The sequence below is a fragment of the Ahaetulla prasina genome, chromosome 5 (assembly GCF_028640845.1).
Source record: "Ahaetulla prasina isolate Xishuangbanna chromosome 5, ASM2864084v1, whole genome shotgun sequence".
Taxonomy (NCBI): Eukaryota; Metazoa; Chordata; class Lepidosauria; order Squamata; family Colubridae; genus Ahaetulla; species Ahaetulla prasina.
The window spans coordinates 66356871-66378969 of NC_080543.1; the positions used below are offsets into that span (position 1 = coordinate 66356871).

The 22099-nt window shown below is 39.4% G+C and overlaps 1 protein-coding gene across 3 annotated transcripts in view; it reads right to left on the reverse strand.

The window, feature by feature from the left end:
* TSPAN7 (tetraspanin 7) overlaps positions 1-22099 on the reverse strand; it is a 231418-nt gene that overhangs the window by 34746 nt on the left and 174573 nt on the right. For all 3 annotated transcript variants that reach the window (XM_058186596.1, XM_058186593.1, XM_058186594.1), the window contains exon 2: positions 6277-6465. In XM_058186596.1, coding sequence (XP_058042579.1) covers positions 6277-6465 — 189 coding nt within the window. The remainder of the gene's footprint in view (positions 1-6276; positions 6466-22099) is intronic.

The window sequence follows — 22099 nt, forward strand, 5'->3', positions numbered from 1 at the left end:
GAAGAAAGAAAGAAAGAAAGCAAGAGAGAAAGAAGAAACATCCACAGGTATAGAACAGATTACTCACACTGAACTGTGTTTCCATCCCATAAATGTTTTATTACTGGGGAAAAACAACCAACTCTAATATGCGGTTCTTATTTCCCCTTTGAAACCTTAGGTGTACACAATCAGCACCATATGAAAAAGTAGCAAGGATCCCTCGGGGTATGAGGCTACCATTTTTTCTTAAGTTTACTCATTCAGTTGCAAGAAACTAAAAACAGATATGAAAATCCTAGGGAAAAAAAGGGAGGAATCTGTCCTCCGAGTCTTTTTTAAAGAACTACAACAAGGATATTATATCTGGTAAAAGAAAGATATTCATGTGATGGGATGTGCCTCCTATTCAACAGGAAGATTTTTCTAGGATCCTTTATATACCTATTGCTGAGAAAAGCAGTATTGCTGCTTTCCTGGGGTTGCCTTTTTCACAAAAGAAAGGAAAAGGGCTGGTGAAAGAGTACTTTCTTTCTTGAGGAAATGAACAGTTCAGTAATGTTGATGCTGGTGGATTTATTCTTTTTTTCCTGCTGGGCTAACCAAACATAAAAATACTGGAAATGGAATGGAATGGCAGCTGCTTAGTCAAGAGGAGAAAGTAGTTCTAAAAAATTTGGGCTAGTATAGAGCCAAATAAAGGGGTGCAGTGGCTCAGTGGCTAAGACGCTGAGCTTGTTGATCAAAAGGTTGGCAGTTCAGTGGTTCAAATTCCTAGTGCCACATAATGGGGTAAGCTCCCATTACTTGTCCCAGCTTCTGCCAACCTAGCAGTTCGAAACAACGTCAAAAATGCAAGTAGAAAAATAGGAACCACCTTTGGTGGGACGGTAACAGCATTCCGTGAACCTCTGGTATTCAGTCATGCAAGCCACATGACAAGCATGTGGCTCTTCTGAGAGCGCTGGCTCTTCGGCTTTGAAATGGAGATGAGCACCGCCCCCTAGAGTTGGGAACGACTAGCATATATTGCGAGGGGAACCTTTACCTTTACCTTAGAGCCAACTAAGAAGTTATTGATAACTAAACTCAGTCCCCCTATGGATATCCAAGTCCTTTTCAAAGTCATGGGACTTCTTGTATGTATCTAAAAAGCACTCCAATAGTGTAGTCACATAAGTTGTTTCAAATTTCACAAGAAGATTGTGAGATCATAGTAATAAATAAAAATGCTATACAGGAATACAAAATCTGTGACATTCCAGAGTGTGCTGGACTCTTGTTTTCTAACCTGGGTTGGGGACAAATTTTTCTGATTTTGACGTATGGGATTTGGCTCAACATTCATTCATTATGAGACACTGCAGTGTTTAAAAGCAGGTCCCCTCACCTTCTATAAAAAGGCAAGGGCAACAAACAACTGCCATTTGCCTAACATTAACAATATTGCTATCTGGGTATTTTAGTACTGTTATTTCTGAAGTCTTTATTATTCTATGCTATATTTCTAACTGATATTTCATACTTGTGTAGAAAGTTTCTTCCAAACTTCTAAATACACACACAGACAGGCATGTACAGTGGGACATATAAGAGTCTCGTCAACTCTTGGGGGTCAATATTGACCACTTTGGTGAGCCTGATCTAGGAGGAGGATGCAATATTACAGGAATCATGATTTACATGGGGTTTTCGATTACACAGAAAAACTATTTGGCTTGAACAATTGGGCAAAAAACAAATCCTGAATTAAATACTTACTTTTATTCAAAAGCACTTAAAAATTAGAGGTATATATTTTAGATGGCTAAAACCACAGTTTCATTACAAATCAATGGTATCTGCCTTCCATGTGGCTGCAGTCTCCAGAGTCCCATAGAGGCAACTTGAGCAGGGAATTCTGGAGTGTTTTCTCCAGCAGCAGCTGCCAGCTGGCTCTGATTCTTAGCTCATTCACAGCAGTTAGTTAGGAGTTGCTGCCAGAGAAAACTCTGCCAACATGAGCTTATTGATCTCTGTTGACTTCAGGATTGCAGCCAAAGCATTTATTATCAAGGTAAGCTGCTATCTCAATGATATGGATTTGGATATGCCTATAGTATTCTTCCATTCCCTTCCTCCCACCAAGATTCATATTAATTACTTTTTCCCATAACTGAAATGTATATAAAAATGTATAGAGGGGCTATAACTACCCATATAATACAACTATAATTGGAATCGGAATTTCTGCCACTAAGCGATGCAGTTATTAAGTGAATCACACCCAATTTTATGACATTTTTGCCATGGTCATTAATTGAATCCAGCTTCCCCCATTGACTGGAAACCAGCTGGGAAGGTGGCAAATAGCAATCATGTGACTGTGGGATACTGAAACCTTATTTATTTATTTATTTATTTATTTATTATATTTGTATACCGCCCATCTCCCGAAAGACTCAGGGCGGTTCACAGCCAAAAAACAACAGAAAACATATAATACATATAAACAGCTAAAAGAATAGACAGTTAAATTCAATTGATGCCCTAAAACTTTTAAATACAAATTTAAAACCTCAATTAAACCCCTTTTTTAAAAATCCCAATTTAAAAACTACGTTCAAGCTAGTCCTGCTCTTCGAAACAGCAACGTCTTCAGCTCGCGGCGGAAGGAGCTGAGTTCGGGGAGTTGACGAAGCCCCAGAGAGCTCGTTCCAGAGGTAGGGGCCCCACAGAAGGCCCTCCCCTAGAGGTCGCCAGCCGACATTGTTTAGCTGACGGTATCCGGAGGAGGCCCTCTCTGTGAGAGCGCACTGGTCGGTGAGAGGCTAATGGTGGCAGTAGGCGGTCCCGTAAATATCCCGGCCCTAGGCCATGGGCGCTTTAAAGGTGATAACAAGTACCTTGAAGTGAACCCGGAAGACCACTGGGAGCCAGTGCAGACTACGCAGGAGGGTGTTACAGGAGCCACAAGGTGCTCCTTCTATCACCAGCAGCTGCATTCTGGACCAGTTGGAGTCTCCGGGTACCCTTCAAGGGGAGCCCCATGTAGAGAGCATTACAGTAGTCCAGGCGGGATGTAACAAGGGCATGAGCGACCGTGCATAAGGAAGCCCGATCCAGAAAGGGGCGTAACTGGCGTATCAGGCGAACCTGATGAAAAGCTCCCCTGGTGACAGCTATCATATGATCTTCTAAAGACAGCCGTGCATCCAGGAGGACGCCCAGATTACGAGCCCTTTCCGTGGGGGCCAATAGTTCGCCCCCAATGGTCAGTGATGGAATTAGCTGACTGTACCGGGCCGCCAGCATCCACAGCCACTCGGTCTTGGTGGGATTTAGTCTGAGTCTGTTCCTCCCCATCCAAACCCGTACGGCCCCCAGGCACTGGGACATCACTTCAACAGCCTCGTTGGGGTGGTTAGGGGTGGAAATATAGAGCTGGGTATCATCAGCGTATAGATGACAACTCACCCCAAAACCACGGATGATCTCACCCAGCGGCTTCATATAGATGTTGAACAGAAGAGGCGAGAGAACCGACCCTTGCGGCACCCCACATAAGAGGCGCCTTGGGGTCGATCTCTGTCCCCCCGTCAACACCGTCTGCGACCGGTCGGAGAGGTAGGAGGAGAACCACCGATGAACAGTGCCCCTCACTCCAAGTCCCTCGAGTCGGCGCAGCAGGATACCATGATCGATGGTATCAAAAGCCGCTGAGAGATCTAATAGGACCAAGACAGAGGAACAACCTCTGTCCCGAGCCCTCAAGAGATCATCAACTAGGGCGACCAAGGCTGTTTCCGTGCTGTGACCAGGCCGGAAACCGGACTGGAATGGATCAAGATAGACAGTTTCATCCAGGTACTGGGGCAACTGTCGTGCAACCACACTCTCGACAACCTTTGCCACAAAGCGAAGGTTGGAGACCGGACGATAATTTGCTAAACTAGCTGGGTCAAGGGAAGGCTTCTTGAGGAGGGGCCTCACCACCGCCTCTTTCAAGGCGGCAGGGAAAACACCCTCCATCAAAGAAGCATTCACAATTTTCTGGAGCCAGCCTCGTGTCACCTCCCGGGTGGCCAAAACCAACCAGGAGGGACACGGGTCCAATAAACATGTGGTCGCATTCAATCTCCCCATTAACCTGTCCATGTCTTCAGGAGCCACAGGATCAAACTCATCCCAGATAATAACATCAAGACTTGCCTCCTCCACCCCGTCTGGATCCACCCAGTCTGTGTCCAACCCTTCCCGAATTTGAGCGATTTTATCAAACAGATATTGTCCAAATTCCTCAGCTCGACCCTTTAAGGGATCCTCTACCGCTCTCTGATGGAGGAGCGAGCGGGTCACCCTAAACAGGGCGGCTGGGCGGTTATCTGCTGATGCAATGAGGTTGGAAAAATACTCCCGTTTTGCCAGCCTCATCGCCACTAGATAGGTCTGAATTTGAGACCTAACTAGTGTCCGGTCAGATTCGGAGCGGCTGGCTCTCCAGATACTCTCTAGGCGTCTTTTCCGGCGCTTCATTTCCCTCAGCCCCTCGGAGTACCAAGGGGCTAAACGAGATCGGCACCGGGTCAGAGGCAGCAAAGGCATGACTCGATCTAGAGCGCCAGCCGCCGCCCGATCCCAGGCAGCGACCAGAGCTTCAGCCGAGTCGTGGGCTAAATCCTCAGGGAAAAGCCCAAGCTCCGTCTGGAACCCTTCAGGGTCCATCAGGCGCCTGGGACGGAACCAGCGAGTCGGTTCCATCTCCTTGCGATGGGGGTCAGCGGTTCGAAAGTCTAGCTGAAGGAGTGAATGATCTGACCATGACAAGGGTTTGATAACTAACTCCCCTAATTCCAGATCATTCAACCACTGTCCAGAGACAAAAATCAAATTCAGAGTGTTCCCCCCGATGTGAGTGGGGTCATTCACTAACTGGGTCAGGTTCAAGGCCGTCATGGAAGCCATGAACTCCCGAGCTGATGTGGATGCTATCCCCACCGACGGCAAATTGAAATCCCCCATGACCATAAGCCTGGGGATCTCCACTGCCGTCCCGGCGACCACCTCCAACAGCTCAGGCAGGGTTTCTGTCACGTAGCAAGGAGCTAGGTACGTGATCAGTAAACCCACCTGAACCCCACGGCCCCACTTCACAAGGAGGGACTCACATCCGGTTATCTGTGGTACAGTGATCTCCCTCGGCTCAAGACTCTCGTTGATAATAACCGCCACTCCCCCACCCCTACCCTGGACCCTGGCCTGATGGAATGCACGAAAACCCGGTGGGCACATCTCTATCAGGGGAACCCCCCCTTCCGTGCCCAACCAGGTCTCTGAAATGCCAATCAGGTCCGCACCCCCCTCCTGTATAAGATCGGAGATGAGGGGGGCTTTATTTATAACGGACCTGGCATTGCATAACATCAGGCGAAGGTCCAGCTTCTGAGGATTTAAGCCACTCGGGGAACGGGAAACTGTCGGGGGACCGGAGTGCGCGATCGCTCGTAAATAGCGCGGGCGCACTCCCCGAACCCGATATGGGTTATATATGTATGATGTATGTATGTATGATGGTTGCCAAATGCCTGAATTTTCATCACGCAAACATGGGACATTGTGATGGTCATAAATGTAAGAATTAGTGGTAAGTCACTTTTGTTTCAGCATTGTTATAATTTCAAATACAATTTATGAAAAATTGTCATAAGTTGAGGATTACCTGTGCTTAGTGGCAAAAATGTGTATTTGATTTTTTTTTTCTGTACACAAATCCCCAAGAATTATTCAGAACTGTTTACTGTTTTCTGAAATACTGCAGTTGTTCCACTGAATTCTTTCAACTCAGCCCATGGTTTATTCAAAATTTGAAACTACTCTGGAAAAGTAACATATTCGGACTCACACCTAAGCTAACACAACTCTTTTTTGATTCTGATCTCTTCTTGAGAATAGAAATTAGTGAATGGCAGAAAAGATAAAAGTTAATGGCATAATTGAATTATTTCCCAGATTTTAAAGAGATCAGCATCTTTCTTTTCAAATCGAGCTATTTGTTGGATTATATATTAATAACAAATATGCACATTATCAAAAGATGCTGAACTGTTGAACTGTAAATTTCATATTTACCAGTAGGTACAGTTTTTCAAAAAGATTATTATTTCTAACCTGGCATGGTATTTGAGGCATTCCAGAAAATGATAAATGACAAAATTATACAAATAAACTGATCTATGGTCTCTTGTTCTTCACAGGTGTATGCCTATATGTGTACCTGAACCTTCAGCTTTCTAGATTGACATTATTTAACCTCCTCACCAGTTTCAGCATCCATGGGCTTCCTCGACATGTTGCAAAGCAGCCAAACAGTCCAAAAACAATGATTGTGGTACCCGTCCCGATGAGAACATATGGAGCATTAGTGGAGTTTTCAGCAATAAGTGAGATATATGTGCCTAAAGTCAACTTCCCCCAGACACCAACAGCAAGAAGGATAACACCAGTTATCTGGAAAATATGAAGCAGGAAAAGAGAGGCATGGTTAGATGTTATAAGGGTAACATGTGATCTTACTGATGACAGAATTCTTTTTCAGATGTACAGAATAACTGATCAGAAAAAAATACTAAAGTATTTATTAGGCTAATTAGGAAGAAACAATGCCACAAATCAAAGCTCCAAAACAGTAAATCAGCAGCCTACACATATAATTTTACTGACAAAAGTATCCAGTATACTTAAGGGATTAGCATGCTAATTGTTTTCCTCAAGCTTTTTCTGTCAACTACTGAAAAAACTGCATGCATTTCTTTTATTTTGTCTTCATATTAATTTCTCGTTTGAATCTCAAATATGAAAATGTTCTCAATTAGTCAACTTCATTCCACAGCCTTTCCAGATTTCCCAGCCAGCCTGATCCCAAAAGTAAAGCACTGACTTGGGAAAGACAAATCCAGATTTTCCGATTCACAAGAAAAGATCAATCACTGACTCTTTCTTAGGAAAAATGTAAGGTGTAAATTGGGATGTTCTCAATCTGTCTTTATGCTACATATTGTTAAAAAAAAATACTGCATTCCATTCATAATAACCCAGCATATGGTGAAATCAAGATGTCCTTTGCTGACATCTAGTGGATACTGTAAAATGTATCATTTGCGTATGTGGATATTCTTTCGCACATGGAATTATATCTAGAAACCACAGGTTTGTGGGGCAGTTTAAAAATATAATTATATAGAACAGAATTACTACTTCTGGTGGTTGTACTGACAGAACACTAACTTCTGAAAAAGTTGCCCCACAAATCTAATCCTCTGTTGTTTCTCACTACCTACAGTGGCCATCCAAAAATCATTGCTGAAATACAGGTAATCTTCATTTAGCAATTGTAGTTGGAACCAATAACTCAGTCACTAAGTCAAGTGGTCACTACATGAAAAAGCAGCTGTGCTTACGTATTACTTCAGTTTTTAAAAAGTTATCCCAAAGATGCTTTTTCAAGAGACAACTGGATTTTCTGTTTGTTTGTTGTTTGAAGATGTTTCACTTCTTGTTGTGACTCACCCTCCCTCCTCTCCTCAGCTGGGGCCCTCCCGTCTCCAACCGGGCCTTTTATCAGACTCCGAGTCTGATAATGAAGATGAACGGCCTGTCATGACTCCAGCCCCCGGCCCTGTCCCCATGCCGGGAGAGTATTCAAGGAGTGAAAGGAGAAGCCCAAGAAACCTCACTCATACAGCGTGTGTTCCTTTGGCTCAGCCTTCGGAGCAGGAAGCCAGCCAGGTGGTGGAATTACCCGGGCCTACTCCCTCTGACCCTTCCCTTTCCCAGACGCTGACAGCAGATCCAGCTGAAGACAATTCAGAGTAGGTGGACCCTCACTTCCGGAGATCTGAGAGGCGACGTTAGCAGAAGGAAGGGTGGGGCAGGCCTGGATAAATGCTGAGCCATGGACCCACACCCCACAGCCTATATAAAGGACCTGCTTTTGGCATGCCAACCTTGAGTCAAGCAAAGTCTTCTCTAGTTTGCTGATACCATACCCTATCGCTGAAGTCACAACTTGGACTCCTGCCTGCCCTGATAAACCTCGAAGGAATTTGTCAAGCTGCAGAGGCTTCGTTGCCAAGTTTGTTACGGACTTCCTTGACTTGTTCGTCGGAGTGGGGGTGGGACACGACACTTCTCATCCAAGAGGCTTCTTCAGCTCTGCCTGGATGGTGTGGAATGGAAGGATTTATACTCCTTGCAGACAGATGGTCATTTACATTCTTTTAACAAGTCATTAAGGTCACCTGGAAGTTTATCTATGTCATCAGGGTTACCTGGGTGGTGCAAATGGGTCTGGAGCCTTTTTGGAACTATTGAAAGGACTGTGTTGTAGACTGAAGATAGATGATGTTGTATCCCTCCCCCTCTGTTGAGAGAGGGCTGTTCAATTTTGACAAATGGCCTCTTTGACCTCTCTTTCAAATCAGTGATCCTTTCTGTCCAAAATGTGGGCCTTGCTGTCTTCAAAAGAGTGGCCTTTGTCTTTTAAATGCAAATGGAGCGATGAATCTAGTCCTAATGGGTTTGTTCTCCTAACCCACTTATACAGATTAATATTTACATCAATATTTACATTTTGATTCTCACCACCCACTGGAGCACAAAATGGGAGTCATCAGAACCCTACACCAGCGAGCTGAATGCCTGCCTATCAACAAAGTTGGGGAAGAAAAAGAACAAAAACACATTAAGGAAGCCTTCAGAACGTGTGGCTATCCCAGGTGGCCTCTTGAAAAAACATTTTTTTGGGGCTTCCGGTGGTTTTGTTTTCCCCGAGAAGGACGCCTGGAATGGCGTCCCGAACTGAGATTCTGTAAAAGCTGGTGAAACAGCGGGAGATCGGCTGTTAGCCAGCTTCAAAGCTTTTCTCTGGGTGAAAGAGAATTAGCCAGAGCGGCTGGAGAGCAGAAGATTGCCCCAGGGGCTCTGCTTTCTTATGCAGAGTCTCGGAGGGCTGCCTGCATAATCCAGCCCCACTCCAGACTCGGCTCGATCCTGTTAATTAAGCAGGACAAGAGGAAAACGCCCACCTCTGCTCAATTGATTCCGTTTTGAATAACTAAAAGCAGACGGGACAAATACAAGTGGTCGATTACTGGGAAGCAAGAAGAGAGCTGACTTCTACTCCTTTTAAAAGGGAAAACTTTTCTCACTTGAACTTAGTGAAGGAAGAAATGGCGTCTGAGAGGAAGTGGATTGGAGGCTGCTTGTGAGAGAAAGTGAAGTTCGTCTTTGTGGATTTTAGCTGAATAGAAGCTTTCCAGAGGAGGCAAGGTGAAAGTTTTTATTTTACAACTTTAATTGGAGACTTTTTGAGACTTTGAGATTTTATAATTCTAATTAGAGACTTTACTTAAATTAAAATGGCTTCTAAGCCACCAAAAGCTCCCATGACGAGAAGGGGGTCTGAAACTAATTTAGAAGATATATTAAAGGAACAGAACAGAGTTTCTGAAGAGCGATTTAAAGAAATTATGAATAATATTCATGGTGTGAAGGATCAACTTAGGGAAGAAATTAAAGAGACTAATAAAAAAATTAGAGAAGATTTATTGATGGTTTTCAAGGTTTGGCAAAAAATTTGGAAGTAATGGAGGATAAAGTGGAAGTAATTAGTCAAGCAAATCAGTATTTGGATAATAAAGTTGGAGAGCTTCAAAATAAAGTGGATAAAAATGAGGATCATGTGGTGGTATTGCAATATAGAGCGTTGGAGAAGGCTTTGAGAATTAGGGGTCTTCAAGACCGAAAGGAAGAAGATCTTTAAAAAGTTATATCAGAAGCCTTAGCTGAAATGTTAGGCATGGACCCTCGAGAAGTTGATTTTCAAATTGATAAGGCATATAGGGTTAATTCTTGGGTAGCGAGGCAGAAAAAGCTCCCAAGAGATATTGTAATTTATTTTTTAACTTCTACAATAAGAAATCAGATTTTGCAAGCTACATACCAAAAGAAATTGCAAATAGCAGAACAGGAGGTGTTGGTTTTGAAAGAGATCCCTGCTAAAATGTTAAAGGATAGAAGGGATTTTAGGTTTTTTACACAAGAGCTTAAGAAGCATCAGATTCAATATAGATGGGAGGTTCCAATTGGTTTAACAGTATTTTTTCAAGGCAGGAGATATCGAATTGATACTGAATTGAAAGCAAAAGATTTTCTTTTTAATGTATTGAAAGTGGATGTAGAAACAGTGGATAAAAGTCTTCAAGAGAAACAGAGTGGGGAAGCTGAAACTGCACCTGTGATATCAGTACCTCAAGAACAATCTCAAGAACAAAGAGTGACAAGGGGAGCTATTAGGCGTAAGGAGATGGAGGAACGACTTCAAAGACAGGAACGGGATTCTACTACTGAAGCTGTGGGAGGAGCCAAGCCGAAGAGTGAGGGTCTTCAGCTAATTGCTCAGAAGCTTCAAGAGGCCAGAGATGGCAAATAAATTTTTGACATGGAATGTTAATGGTTTAAATTCAGCACAGAAAAGAAGAAAAATATTCCATTATTTGAAACAATTTAAAAATGATGTGATATGTTTGCAAGAGACACATATAAAATTATCAGATCAGAAATATTTGATTAATTCAAAATTAGGTAAACATTTTGTTTCTTCTGCTCCGAATAAGAAAAATGGTATAGTTATATATTTGAAGAAAAATATATCAAGTAAATTAATTGAAACGGACATTCAAGGAAGATATATTGCTATTGAATTGATTTTAGAAGGAAAAAAGACACTTGTGATTGGCATATATGCACCTAATCAACAACAAGAAAAATTTTATAAACTGTTACATGAAAAATTGATTTTTTGGGACTATAAAACATTTATTATATTAGGGGATTGGAATAGTGTAATGGACATTAGAAAAGATAAAAGAACTCTTTCTAAGAAAATTACTATGCATGCAAAATTGCCTAAATCTTTTTTTGATTTGATGGAAGATTTTGAGTTGAAAGATATATGGAGAAGGCAGAATTTTGATGATAGAGATTATATTTATTTTTCGGATAGGCATCAATCCTTTTCACGTATTGATTTTATATTAATTACCAATGACTTGCTTTCTAGGGTTAGGAAAACAAAGATATTTCCAAGGTGTTTAACTGATCATAGTCCGGTATGGATGGAGTTGCAATATGAAGGTGGAAGAAGATCATGGAGAATAAATGAAAATTTGTTTAGATATGAGGATAATGTAAATCAATGTAAAAAACAAATGAAAGAATTTTTGATTATAATTTGGGAAAGGAACTTCGATAGAAATGGTGTGGGACGCGAGCAAGGCCTTTATGAGAGGAAATTTGATATATATTAATAGTAGACAGAGGAGAAAACTACAAAAACAGCGTAGGGATTTAGAAGAGGAAATTCAGAGGAAACAACAATTATTGGTATATAATCCACATGATTTAAAAACTATTGAGGCGATAAAGATATTACAGAGTCAATTTAATATGTTAATGGCAGATCAGGTGGCAACCAATATACAATATGCTAAACATAATACTTTTTGTAATGCCAATAAATCAGGGAGGTGGTTGGCTTATATGTTAAGGAAAAGACAGAAAGCACGTACTATTGAAGGAATTGAATACAAGGGTAAAGTGCGATTTCAACAGGATAAAATTAAAAAAGCTTTCTTGGAATATTATACAAATTTATATGCCAGAGATACAATATTGAATATGGATATTGATAAATATTTGAAAGAATATAAGGTTAAAGGTTTAACTAATGAACAAAGGGAAGAGTTGAATCGGCCTATAACTTCTGAGGAAATTATTTGGGTAATAAAGCAATTAAAAATAGGAAATCCCGGGCACAGATGGACTTACAGCAATATATTATAAAAAGTTACAGGATGAGATAGTTGGTCCACTTATGGAGTTATTTAATCAGATATTGAGGGAGGAGGAGTACCACCATCATGGAGGACTACTTTTATTTCATTGATACCAAAAGAGGATCAGGATTGTACTAAGCCTGGGAATTATAGACCAATTTCACTCTTGAATAATGATTATAAGATTTTGCAAAAATAATGGCAAATAGGTTAATGGAAATTGTACAACAAAGGATCCACACTGACCAGTCTGGTTTTATAAAAGTGAGACAAATGAGGAATAACGTTAGGCAGATAGTGAATTTATTGGAATATTTGGAAAAGAAAAATCAGATTCCGCAGCGTTTATATTTTTGGATGCAGAGAAAGCTTTTGATCGTTTGCATTGGGAATTTTCATTTAAATTAACAGACAAAATGCAATTTGGAAATGGTTTTATACGAATACTAAGGGCAATTTATGGAGAGCAAACAGCTCAGATACTAATTAATGGTAGTTTGACAGATAGTTTTAAAATTGCGAAAGGAACAAGGCAGGCGTGTCCTTTATCACCTTTATTGTTTATTTTATCTTTGGAACCTTTATTGGATAAGATAAGAGAGTTAAGGGAGATAGAGGGTATTAGAATTAGAAGATATGAATATAAAGTCAGAGCATTTGCAGATGATTTGGTTGTTATGTTGACTCAGCCTATAAATTCGAGTGTATATTTGTTGGAAGTAATTAATCAATATGGAAGGGTCTCAGGGTTTAAAGTGAATCAAAATAAAACAAAAGTGTTAACCAAAAATATGATTAAGAACCAGAAAGAAAAACTAGAGGAAATAACAGGATTTGAAATTGTAAAAAAGGTTAAATATTTAGGAGTCTTTCTTACTTCATCAAATGGAAAATTGTATAAGAATAATTATGATGTGTTATGGAAAAAAATTCAGAAGGAAATGAATACTTGGAAAAAATTACAATTATCTTTGTTAGGGAGAATAGCAGCTATAAAAATGAATGTTTTGCCTAAATTCTTGTTCTTGTTTCAGATGATACCAATAATTAAGAAAGATAAAAATTTGGATGAATGGCAGATTGGAATTAATAAATTTATATGGGAAGGGAAAAAAGCGAGAGTCAAAATGAAAATAATGCAAGATACACGGAAAGAGGAGGATTAAAAATGCCTAATTTAAAATTGTATTATGAAGCAGTTGTTCTTTCGGTATTAAGTGATTGGTTTAATTTGACGGAGGAAAGGATTTTGAATATAGAAGGTTATGATTTATTATATGGTTGGCATGCATATTTATTGTATGATAAGAAAGTAGATAAAGCTTTTAAGAATCATGTGTTGAGAATTTCTCTTCTGCGTGTCTGGAAAAAATATTATTATAAGTTAAATTACAAAATTCCTATATGGGCATGTCCTAGGCACGCAGTAGAGAATATAAATATAGAACAGGAACAAGAAATGATTACTTATAAAGATCTTTTATACAATGAGAGGGCAAATTTACAACTAAAATCTTTGGATACATTAAAAGAAGAAGGGAGGAATTATACTTGGTTTCAATATGGACAGTTAAAGGCTAGATGGAAAGAAGATCAGAAAATTGGTATCATTCAAAATGAAGAAAATTTGGTTAAACAAATTAGAAATCAAACTCAGGGGCATATAAAGAGATTGTATACTGTGTTGATAGAAATAGATTCTGAAAGAGATTTAATAAAGGATTGTATGATAAAATGGGCACAGAATATTCAAGAACCAATAATGTTGGAAACATGGGAAAAAATTTGGGTTAGAAATGTTAAATTTACACAAGCGCAGAATTTAAGGGAAAATTTTTATAAGATGTTTTATAGATGGCATTTAGATCCTAAGAAATTATCATGTATGTATCCAGATATGCAAGCGAAATGTTGGAGATGTAATTGTGATGATGCTACATATTTTCATGTATGGTGGACTTGTAAGAAAATTAAGTCTTTCTGGATAAGAATCTGGTGGATTATGCAGAATGTTCTGAAGAAGAAGATAAAGTTCCTACCGCAATTTTTCCTTTTGGGAATAACAACGGACTGTACAGTGATTGAGACTAAGTTGATTTTGAACTTAATAACAGCAGCACGACTGTTGATTGGACAATATTGGAAGAAAAAAGAATTACCCACAATAGAAGAATGGATATTGAAAGTTTCCAATTTGGCTGAGATGGCTAAAATCTCAGCCTTCTTGAAAGACAGTACTCAAGAAAATATTTAAATGAATGGAAGAACTGGATTGATTATATTCAAAATAGATATCAGATTAAGAAATTTCGGATTGCTTTTGAATGAAGGATGTTATTTTGATTTTAATGGAAGAAGTCAGGTTATGTGAGAGAGAAAGATTATAATTGTGTTAGATTTTAAAAATTTAATGTATGACTGTTTTGTTTAAGGAACTATACCTTGTGTTTGCTCCGGGAAGTCCGGGGAGGGGTTTAGGAGGAGGAGGGGAAAAATTTAATTGTTGTAAAACTTTTTAATAAAAAAAAAAGAGCATTTGTAAGGACTTTTCCATATGTTATTGAACAAGATTCAAGATATTCAAGGACTACCTGTATTGTTATCTCTGATTTGTTTATTATTTATTATTTATTATTGGCCACGCCTACCTGGTAACCTGACCACCAAGCCACGCCCACCAATTAAGCCAAGCCCACAGAACCAGAAGGAAAATTTTAGATTTTACCCCTGCTTTCACGCTACAAAACCCTTTCATCCTACTTTACTTTATTAATCATTGATTAAATGATAAATAAGTTTATTATTGATTTATTAACTACTTGATTAGCACTGTTTAATTAATTGTCTAGCTGATTAATTAATTGTCTAGCTGATTAATTAATTGTCTAGCTGATTAATTAATTGTCTAGCTGATTAATTAATTGTCTAGCTGATTAATTAATTGTCTAGCTGATTAATTAATTGTCTAGCTGATTAATTAATTGTCTAGCTGATTAATTAATTGTCTAGCTGATTAATTAATTGTCTAGCTGATTAATTAATTGTCTAGCTGATTAATTAATTGTCTAGCTGATTAATTAATTGTCTAGCTGATTAATTAATTGTCTAGCTGATTAATTAATTGTCTAGCTGATTAATTAATTGTCTAGTTAATTAATATATTAGTTTACATTGTTTGAATTAGCATATTTACTGTTTTAATGTTTAACTGATTAGCTTATTTACTGTTTAACTGATTAGCTTATTTACTGTTTTAATGTTTAACTGATTGGTTGCATGATTAATCATCAAGCAAATAGATCAATTCAACATTGAATACCAGCAAATAAGAGGTACTCAACTACGCACCTATAACACAAATCTACAATGCCAAGAAAAACTCCACTACCAAACAACCAATTAAAAGATAGATATCTCTACCAATGACATAATCAAAAGAAAGACATCTCTACCAATGACATAATCAAAAGAAAGACATCTCTACCAATGACATAATCAAAAGAAAGACATCTCTACCAATGACATAATCAAAAGAAAGACATCTCTACCAATGACATAATCAAAAGAAAGACATCTCTACCAATGACATAATCAAAAGAAAGACATCTCTACCAATGACATAATCAAAAGAAAGACATCTCTACCAATGACATAATCAAAAGAAAGACATCTCTACCAATGACATAATCAAAAGAAAGACATCTCTACCAATGACATAATCAAAAGAAAGATATCTCTACCAATGACATAATCAAAAAGAAAGACATCTCTACCAATGACACAAACAACCCCTCCAAATGCTTTCTATGTACAGATCCTTTCAAGGAGAATGAAAATACCATGAAATGCTACCTATGTAATAAGTACGCCCACCACACATGCTTGGGATTAACCGAAAATGTAGTCCAATTCCTACGAACATCCGCAAATACACTTACCAATCTCTGCCCATCATGCAAACCCAAATTAGACAGATTTAGTGTCATGTTTGATAGGATCGACACCATGGAAAAACGGCTATCATCCCTTAACAACATAGAAACAACTTTACTATCATCACTTAACAACATAGAAACAACTTTACTATCATCCCTTAACAACATAGAAACAACTTTACTATCATCACTTAACAACATAGAAACACGTTTAGTATCTCTTGAAAGCAAAAATTCAACACAGAAAAGTGAACATCCAGCAACTCAAAATTCTATTCCAAATCTACAATGCCAAGAAAAACTCCACTACCAAACAACCAATTAAAAGATAGATATCTCTACCAATGACATAATCAAAAGAAAGACATCTCTACCAATGACATAATCAAAAGAAAGACATCTCTACCAATGACATAATCAAAAGAAAGACATCTCTACCAATGACATAATCAAAAGAAAGACATCTCTACCAATGACATAATCAAAAGAAAGACATCTCTACCAATGACATAATCAAAAGAAAGACATCTCTACCAATGACATAATCAAAAGAAAGACATCTCTACCAATGACATAATCAAAAGAAAGACATCTCTACCAATGACATAATCAAAAGAAAGACATCTCTACCAATGACATAATCAAAAGAAAGACATCTCTACCAATGACATAATCAAAAGAAAGACATCTCTACCAATGACATAATCAAAAAGAAAGACATCTCTACCAATGACACAAACAACCCCTCCAAATGCTTTCTATGTACAGATCCTTTCAAGGAGAATGAAAATACCATGAAATGCTACCTATGTAATAAGTACGCCCACCACACATGCTTGGGATTAACCGAAAATGTAGTCCAATTCCTACGAACATCCGCAAATACACTTACCAATCTCTGCCCATCATGCAAACCCAAATTAGACAGATTTAGTGTCATGTTTGATAGGATCGACACCATGGAAAAACGGCTATCATCCCTTAACAACATAGAAACACGTTTAGTATCTCTTGAAAGCAAAAATTCAACACAGAAAAGTGAACATCCAGCAACTCAAAATTCTATTCCAAATCTACAATGCCAAGAAAAACTCCACTACCAAACAACCAAGCAAACAACCAAGCAAACAACCAAGCAAACAACCAAGCAAACAACCAATTAAAAGATAGATAGTTTCTGATATTAAAATTCATTGAATATAAGAAAAATAACACTCAGGGGTCTTTTACTCAGAGGAAAGAGATGACACTTGTGAACAGTATACATTAGTGGTTACTATTTTTATATAATCATCACCCCCACCTTGAAAAGATTGCCCTTTAATACTGGCAAGATTCCCTGAAGTGCTTTGCCTCACTTATCTTCCACATACAATAACTACAGACGCAAATGCAGTTTTCACATTTAACAGCAGATGTCTCTCCTATTATGATTTATCCAAATGTTTCCAATAAAGTATGCAAACATATTTACAGTAAGAAGTCCCATTCCTGAACGGAGCCTCCATAAATAGTGCTGTGTCAACAATGTTTGGAATTATTTCTCAAGAGTATAAACATAATATTTCTAGCTTTAAGATTAGGTTACTCAAATACTGGTTCAAAATCTGCTACTTCCCTGAAAAAGGAAAATGTAAAGAAACATAATTATATTCATTTCATGGACTTGTATTGCTCTACAAACAAGAATGGATTAGTTAAGTTTCTTGAAGATGAAACACTCAGGGGACAGAATACTTTTAATTCACATCCTTAAAATAGAGACTTCTTTGTCAGTAGACACTGAATCTGCAAAGATCAGCAATTAAGTTTTCCACTTAATCTTATTCAGCTCTATTCCACCATTATGAGATGCAAAAAACAGAAGCTAGTCATGGTGCCCTGATAAGTCAGTCCCGGCCTACATCTAATCTGAATTTTAACATTCTATCTTATTTTCTTCCAAATTAATTTGTGCAATTACATTAAAAGATCACTGATATTATTGCAAGGATATGCCATTTCACTCATATATTGTAGGGATGAGCAGTGGTACCTGTAAATTGATGGCACTGTATTATTAATTTATTATTGCATTTATGTGCCACCCACCTCATCTGGAGGAGACTCTGGATGGCTTACACATTAAAATTAGAAATATTGAAAGATAAACAATAATGATAATCATACTTATACTAAAAATTTATTATTAAAAGATTAAAACATGGTGGGTGGGAGGGGGGAGAAAGGAGCACAAAGACCACAGGGGGAGCTAGGGTCTTTTCTCAATCTACTAACCACCACCAGACTTGGAGCTCTAGGCAAGCTAGCAGAAAATGTCAGGTGGGTTAGTTGGGCTCTCACCTTGGGAGGTACGATGTTCCAAAAGGCATGAATCCCATCAAAGAAGGCTCTTCTCTTGGACCCTTCCTGCCAGAATTCCTTCTCTAGCAGGGCCTATACCATGCCCTCTCTGCCAGCATGGGTGGGGTAGGCCAATCACACTGGGGTGAGACAGTTCCTCAGATAGGAAATCAGTAGCCAATGTAGCTTGCGGAGCAGTAGTGCAACATGGGCCTGTTTGGGGTCCCCAAGAACTGCCCATACTACCACATTTTGCACCAGTTGTAGCTTCCTAATACTCTTCAAGGGCATTATGATACTATCATACAAATGGGACAATGTAGTACTGGTGTCAGGAATCCTGATCTTCGCCAGTGGCAGCAACGAGGGTGAGTCCCAGTCCCCTGCAGCCCCAGATGGCATCAGGCTCCCTTCCCCCCCAGGCCTGGGTGGCATCCAGGATACTGGCCACCGCCACCGCACCACATGGAATCTCTCCCCACGCCCCCGGGCATCACATTCGATGTGAACCCTGCAGGCTGGCAATCTTCTTTGACAATGTCCTGGCTCACTTAGATTGTTATAGTTTGGCCTATCTGACCTAGAGCGATGCTGAGTGCAATAACTGCCAAACTCAAAGGGAAAGCAGCGGAATGGATGGCTACCCTTCATGATGAAGACACCCCTGAGCTGAGGGATGCTGGAAGGTGCCTGGGGGAGCTGCAAGCAAGATTTGAAGATGAAGCCAAAACCCAACAGACAGAGGGGGAGATATCGGAGTTAAAGCAAAGGGGACAGCCAGTGAACCAATACATTTGAGAATTCTTGAGGGTCGCCGGAAAGTTACCGCATTGGCCAGAATGGATGCTCATCTACTACTTCAAAGAGGGCCTCAACCAGAGGGAGGTGGGGCTGACATCATGTTGATACAGCGCATCTCCACGGGGTTCCATGGAATTGTGCTGAATTCAACCTACCAGGAGGTTCCGAGGGATCCAAGTCACCCTGGAGGGGTGATGAAGACAGAGAGGACACTCCGTCAATCACAAGAGGACCGCAAACTCCTTGTTTGATCCGGAGGAAGATCTCAATCTGGCTGGAAGAGAAAATGGCCATTGTGCGCCTGACTGAAGCTGTGACGGCCGACCGATGAAGCAATCATAAAAGACTGAGGAACAGTGTGGTCGATCTGGGTGAGATTTTTCCAATTTATGTTGAGGAACGTGCCCTCTTTTTTATTTTTTATTTTTTTTTATTTACATTTATATCCCACCCTTCTCCGAAGACTCAGGGCGGCTTACATTGTGTAAGGCAATAGTCTCATCCTATTTGTATATTTATATACAAAGTCAACTTATTGCCCCCCCAACAATCTGGGTCCTCATTTTACCTACCTTATAAAGGATGGAAGGCTGAGTCAACCTTCGGCCTGGTGGGACTTGAGCCTGCAGTAATTGCAAGCAGCTGTGTTTAATAACAGGCTTCTTACAGCCTGAGCCACACCGCAGCCCAAAGCTTAAAGCTAGCCTGGGTCAAAGTGGGACTCAAAGAGGAGGAGTTGGAATTGTTTGTTTACCACCCCCCAAGAATAGTGGCAAGCAAGCCTGAGAGCTAGCTATAGAACTGGAAACAGGGAAAAGAGAACTTTTTAGGAAAGAGAAAGACGTTTAAAGCCAGAAAAGTTGGACTGGGGATTTTAACTACAATATTGTCTAAATTGAAAACTTTTTGGAATATGAAATTCTTCTGTGAAATCTATATGTGTTAAGTCGTCGCACTCATTGCTGGTACGACTTGGGAATGTCGGATATGTGTCATTGCTGTTAACAAAAACTGAGCCAAAGAATATGTTGATGAGGTTTGCTTTAACAGTTTCATCATTGCATTCTTTGCCGTTAGAATCTTTTAGTGGTGGGATGGATCTTGAGTCTTTAAGTTTATTGTTCACAAAATTATAAAAGGCACGAGTGGAATTTGTGCGCAGAAGGTCGTCTTCTTGCTTGGTGTGGTAATTTGTGCATTCGGTTTTTATTTGGTTGCATATATTTCTGAACTGTTTTTTGAAATTTGCTACATAGCCTTTTTTGTTTAATAATTAATAATCAATCTTTTTTGGACCACAACAATAGAAAGTGTGAAATTATTTGGAGACTGAGAATAAGAAGAGGGGGAAAAGAAAAAGGGATCTTGTGGTGGTTTGAGTTTTGAAAATACTTCTTAAAACTGGGAAGATGGTTGGGGACTATGGAAATGTTGGTCTAATACTTGAGTTATTATTATTTCTTTTAAATCCCTTAAATCTCTAAGACCATCCAAAATGAAAAGTACTTCAAGCATAAGTAAATTGGGGGGGGGATGCATCTGCACCATTAGCATCTAGTCCAGCAAGTCACAGATCATTGGATAGCATTTTGCAACAGGAAAAAATGAACACGATACAAGCAGAAATGAAATCAGTGTTCCAACTACTTCAAGAAGCCACAACAAAAAAATTTGAAAACGTGAAGGAAAGAATGGAAAAAACATATGAGTTGCAGGACTGAAAATAAAGAAAGAAAAAACTAAAATATTAGTTAAAAATCTTACAGAAACACAGAAAAAAGAGCTAATGAAGAGGATAGGCATTCAGATAGTCAAGAAAGTTAAATATTTAGGAATTCAACTAATGGTAAGGTGTGTAATGATTAAAGAAGATAACTATTATAAATTGGCACAACAAATCAAAACAGATTTGGAGAAGTGGAAAAACCTGCAACTCTTGTTAATAGGAAGAATAGCTAATATAAAAATGAATATCTTGCCGAGACTATTATATTTATTCGAAACAATACCAATAAATGGGAAAAAGATACTTTGAAGAATTAAATAAAACAATATTAAGATATATTTGACAAGGGAAAAAAAGCAAGGATAATTGTGAAAATGCTGCAAGATTCTAAACACAGAGGGGATTTTGGGCTGCCAGATTGGGAGTTGTACTATCAGGCCTCAGTACTTACTCAGTGAAAGAATGGATTGGTTTGAGGCACAAAAGATTATTGACTTTAACATGATGCTACACCCAGAGACTGGCATGAGGCGAGGTGAGGTGAAGCTTTTTTCTAAGACGCCCACTACATCCTAACTGCTAAGCTAACTGCTAAGCTAACCATGAAGCTAACAACCCCGTCCCACGAACCAAACTGCAGCGCGATCATTTGGCCCGGTTGATCGTCTGGCCCGGTTGACAGGCTGCTGTGAAAGATCCCCACAAGGCAGGCAAGGCCGCCATTGGATTCTCGCCCCAAATCCCTGCTACTGACACCGACTCGCAGGTTCCAGAAGCCCCCACTGCTACTGCTGCCACTGCTACTGACACCGACTCGCAGGTTCCAGAAGCCCCCACTGCTACTGCTGCCACTGCTACTGCCACTGTCACCACCACTACTACCAACGCTGTGACCGGCTGAAGCGCCTGAACGCTCAACATTCCTGAGCCGAAGTGAGCCGAAGCACCGGTATGCTCCTGAATGCTCCACAATCCTTCTAATTGTGAGGCATAAAATCCCTCTAATCATGAGGCAAAAAAATCCCTCTGATCTATCATCTTTAAACTCCCACTGGAACTGGTGTTAAAAAATCCCTTCAATTTTTTTTTTTTTTATTGAAAGAGTTTTAAAAAAAACAAAAACATTTTCCCCCTTTTTTCCCCCTCCCTCCCAAAAAAAAAAAAAAACATTTTCCCCTTTTTCCCCTCCTCCCCACCCCGGCTTCCCGGTCAATCACAAGGTAAAGTCCAATCCAAATAACCACATCCAAAGCTTTTCATCTCCCAACCCCCTTCCCATTACATAAAATAACTTTCTAATTATTCAAAGGCAATCTGATATTTCTTAATCTGATATCTGTTTTTAGATAATCAATCCATTTTTTCCATTCAATTAAATATTTTTCCTGTATTGTCTTTTAAAAACGCTGAGATTTTAGCCATCTCAGCCAAATTAATAACTT